Source organism: Etheostoma cragini, chromosome 22 (genome assembly GCF_013103735.1).
Source record: "Etheostoma cragini isolate CJK2018 chromosome 22, CSU_Ecrag_1.0, whole genome shotgun sequence".
Classification (NCBI taxonomy): Eukaryota; Metazoa; Chordata; class Actinopteri; order Perciformes; family Percidae; genus Etheostoma; species Etheostoma cragini.
This window is the reverse complement of record NC_048428.1, coordinates 13,113,692-13,116,443: the sequence shown is the minus strand read 5'-3', so window position 1 is coordinate 13,116,443 and position 2,752 is coordinate 13,113,692. Positions and strand designations below refer to the sequence as shown.

The window sequence follows — 2,752 nt, the reverse complement described above, 5'->3', positions numbered from 1 at the left end:
GTTTTGTTGTTGTTACATAAATTAGATGTTTGAGCTTATACGCAGAATGGTGTATGTGTTAAATTTGATACTAGAAAGCTGTTTTCACTTTTGGGGGAAAGTTTTAATACACACTTTTTAAATGTCAGTTTAAAACATATGAGAGGATTTTGTGACCTCACAACTAGTTTAAAAAGCCAGTCATTGGTCCAGAATGCAATCTACACAAGTGTGACGTGGTGACTTAAAATAAAACATATTTGCATATCCTGGGTTTTTTATTGAGGGAGAAGGGAGAGATGTAAATATAAGAATTTAAGAAAAGGCAATCACATGCACGCGGATGGACCGGCTCTTCATATTTCTTGTACTTTCCCCATTATGTCTTGCAACTGCTGCACAGCAATGCTTTTGGGGATAAGTAAAGTCCGTGATATAAGTATAGACCGTTATTTTGATATAAGTATAGACCGTTATTTTAACGGTCTATGGTAAAGTCTAATCTTTGCACAAGAAAATAAATGGAACACCGGCGACCTCTTGCGGCTAAAGGTGGTATTTCTCCACACTAGCTATGACCCGGAAGTCATTTAATGTGTTTTTTCTTTCACACGTGGGGATTTAACAATTCTTAGCTCTCACCAACATGGCCGCGTGCAGTGTGGAAGAGCTGTTAGTCAAAGCTGAGCAAGAAGAGGCAGAAAAACTGAAAAGCATCACTGTGAAGAAAGACCTCGACCTGGAGTTTGACATCGGTAACCTGCTAGCTTGTGACAAAAACACCGTCGACTCGCGGGACTTTAGAAAGCAGAAGAAAGACGACTTCCTGCGGTTGTTAGCTCGTGACAACACGCAGCTGCTCATCAACGAGATCTGGAAACAGCCCACGGAAAGGGTCGAGGAGGCGATAGTGTCCAAATTACCAGAGCCGACGACCCCGCTGCCCAGAGAGAAGCCACCTCCGAAGCCTAAAGCTCCATCAAAATGGGAAGAGTTCGCCAAGCTGAAGGGCATACAGAAGAAGAAGAAGACCAACCTGGTTTGGGATGAGACCGCGAAGGAGTGGAAGAGGCGCTGGGGCTACAAGAGGGCCAAGGATGACACCAAGGAGTGGCTGATTGAGGTGCCGGAGACCGCAGACCCAAATGAGGACCAGTTCGCCAAACGCACCAAAGCCAAGACTGAGAGAGTGGCTAAAAACGAGTTCAACAGGCTGAAGAACATCGCCCGGGCACAGAAGGTCTGGTTTACTCTGGCAGGAACACTGCATGGTTACTGTACATTTCAGTTAGGCCTAATCACCATTTTTCAGCATTCTTAATTGGTTTATATATTGCAGTATACATTTGTTTACACATTTAATCATAGTTATCATAAATTGAAATATATACATATATATTTTTTAAATTATTTCTGACTATATGTTTTTATTCTGACTTCTAATAGGTCAAACTGCCAGGTGTGGGGCTTACGCCTACAGCCCAGCAGTCTAAAGACGACCTGTCAAAAGCTGTAAGTGTGGCCAGAACCTCCACAGCATCTGTGGGGAGGTTCCAGGACCGCCTGCCTAAAGAGAAACCACCAAAGAACACAGGCAAGAAGAGGAAGTTTGAGCCCCTCATCGGCAACTTTTCTAGCGAGAAGCAGAAGCAGCTGGAGCTTCTGAAACTCATGGACAGCAAGAAGCCCAAGTTGGACATCACCAAGGCTGTCAATAAGCAGATGAGAGAGGACGACAGAGAGGAGGCCTCAGCTAAGTACAAGAAGGGAGCAGGGAAGAAGGGACGCAAAGGCAACATGTCAGGAAAGGGGAAAGGAAATGGTGGGAAAGGAAAAGGAGGCAAAGGAAAAGGAGGTAAAGCTGGAGGAGGAGGAGGAGGAGGAGGGAAGAGGAGAGGCAAACCTGGGAAGCATTGAGGACTCTTAACATCCTGTATCCTGCTAAATCAGTTTTGTGCCTTGGCATCAAATCATTGGACTGAACATGAATGATGCAATATAAAATGACTGTTTGATTAACCTGGGAATGATGGATGCAATGTTGTGACTGTCTATTTCACTAAGTTTATACCGTCATTACATCTGTAAATATCAGTCTCAGCATTCATAGAGAATAACTGATAATGTGTAATATTGATGGAAAAATACTTTAACTGCAGCCCAAATTAAAATCACTAGATTGTGTTTTCATATAAGTCTGTTTTTAATTAAATGCAGAATTCATAAAGTCCCAGCTATCCAGCTTTACAGATGTTCATAGCTGTTTTTAGTTATAAATACGTACATATTTTTTTACATTTGACTTGCATTAGGAGGATAGGAGTAACCAACTGCATTACAACAACAAAATCCTACATGTTTTCCCTTAATCCTTGCAAACAGTATGCAGTGGGCATTTCCTCAGAGATAAGAGATGGCAGAGATACAAGTTAAAAGATTTCTTTTAAAAATAGTTTTTGACAACATGACATTTTGATCGGAGTGAAATCTTTTACAATGAGCAAACACATTGTAGCAACTGTAATACCTAACTGGATTGCAATTGTTACATTAATCACCTCTGTGTTTTTCCTGATACGACATGTCGAAGTGGCGGCTGAGGAAAAGGCTGCTTAATAAAGCTTTACAGCAAGTCTGTATGGGGGGGGGGGGGACAAGTCCATACACCTTAGGATGCATGTAATATTTTCTGAAAAATCAGTTTAAAAAATGTTTATTGGTAAACTTGTCGCAGAATCTGTTTTTTGGGGTAATCAAATCATTAAATAAAGGG

General features: G+C 41.6%; 1 protein-coding gene across 1 annotated transcript; it reads left to right on the top strand.

Moving 5' to 3' along the window:
• The first annotated feature begins 574 nt into the window (after nt 1-574).
• rrs1 (ribosome biogenesis regulator 1 homolog) lies at nt 575-2,163 on the top strand. Its single transcript, XM_034862097.1, has 2 exons — nt 575-1,219; nt 1,426-2,163. Exons 1-2 carry the CDS (start codon nt 626-628, stop codon nt 1,894-1,896), a joined length of 1,065 nt encoding a protein of 354 aa, XP_034717988.1. The 5' UTR covers nt 575-625; the 3' UTR covers nt 1,897-2,163.
• The last annotated feature ends 589 nt before the right edge of the window (nt 2,164-2,752 follow it).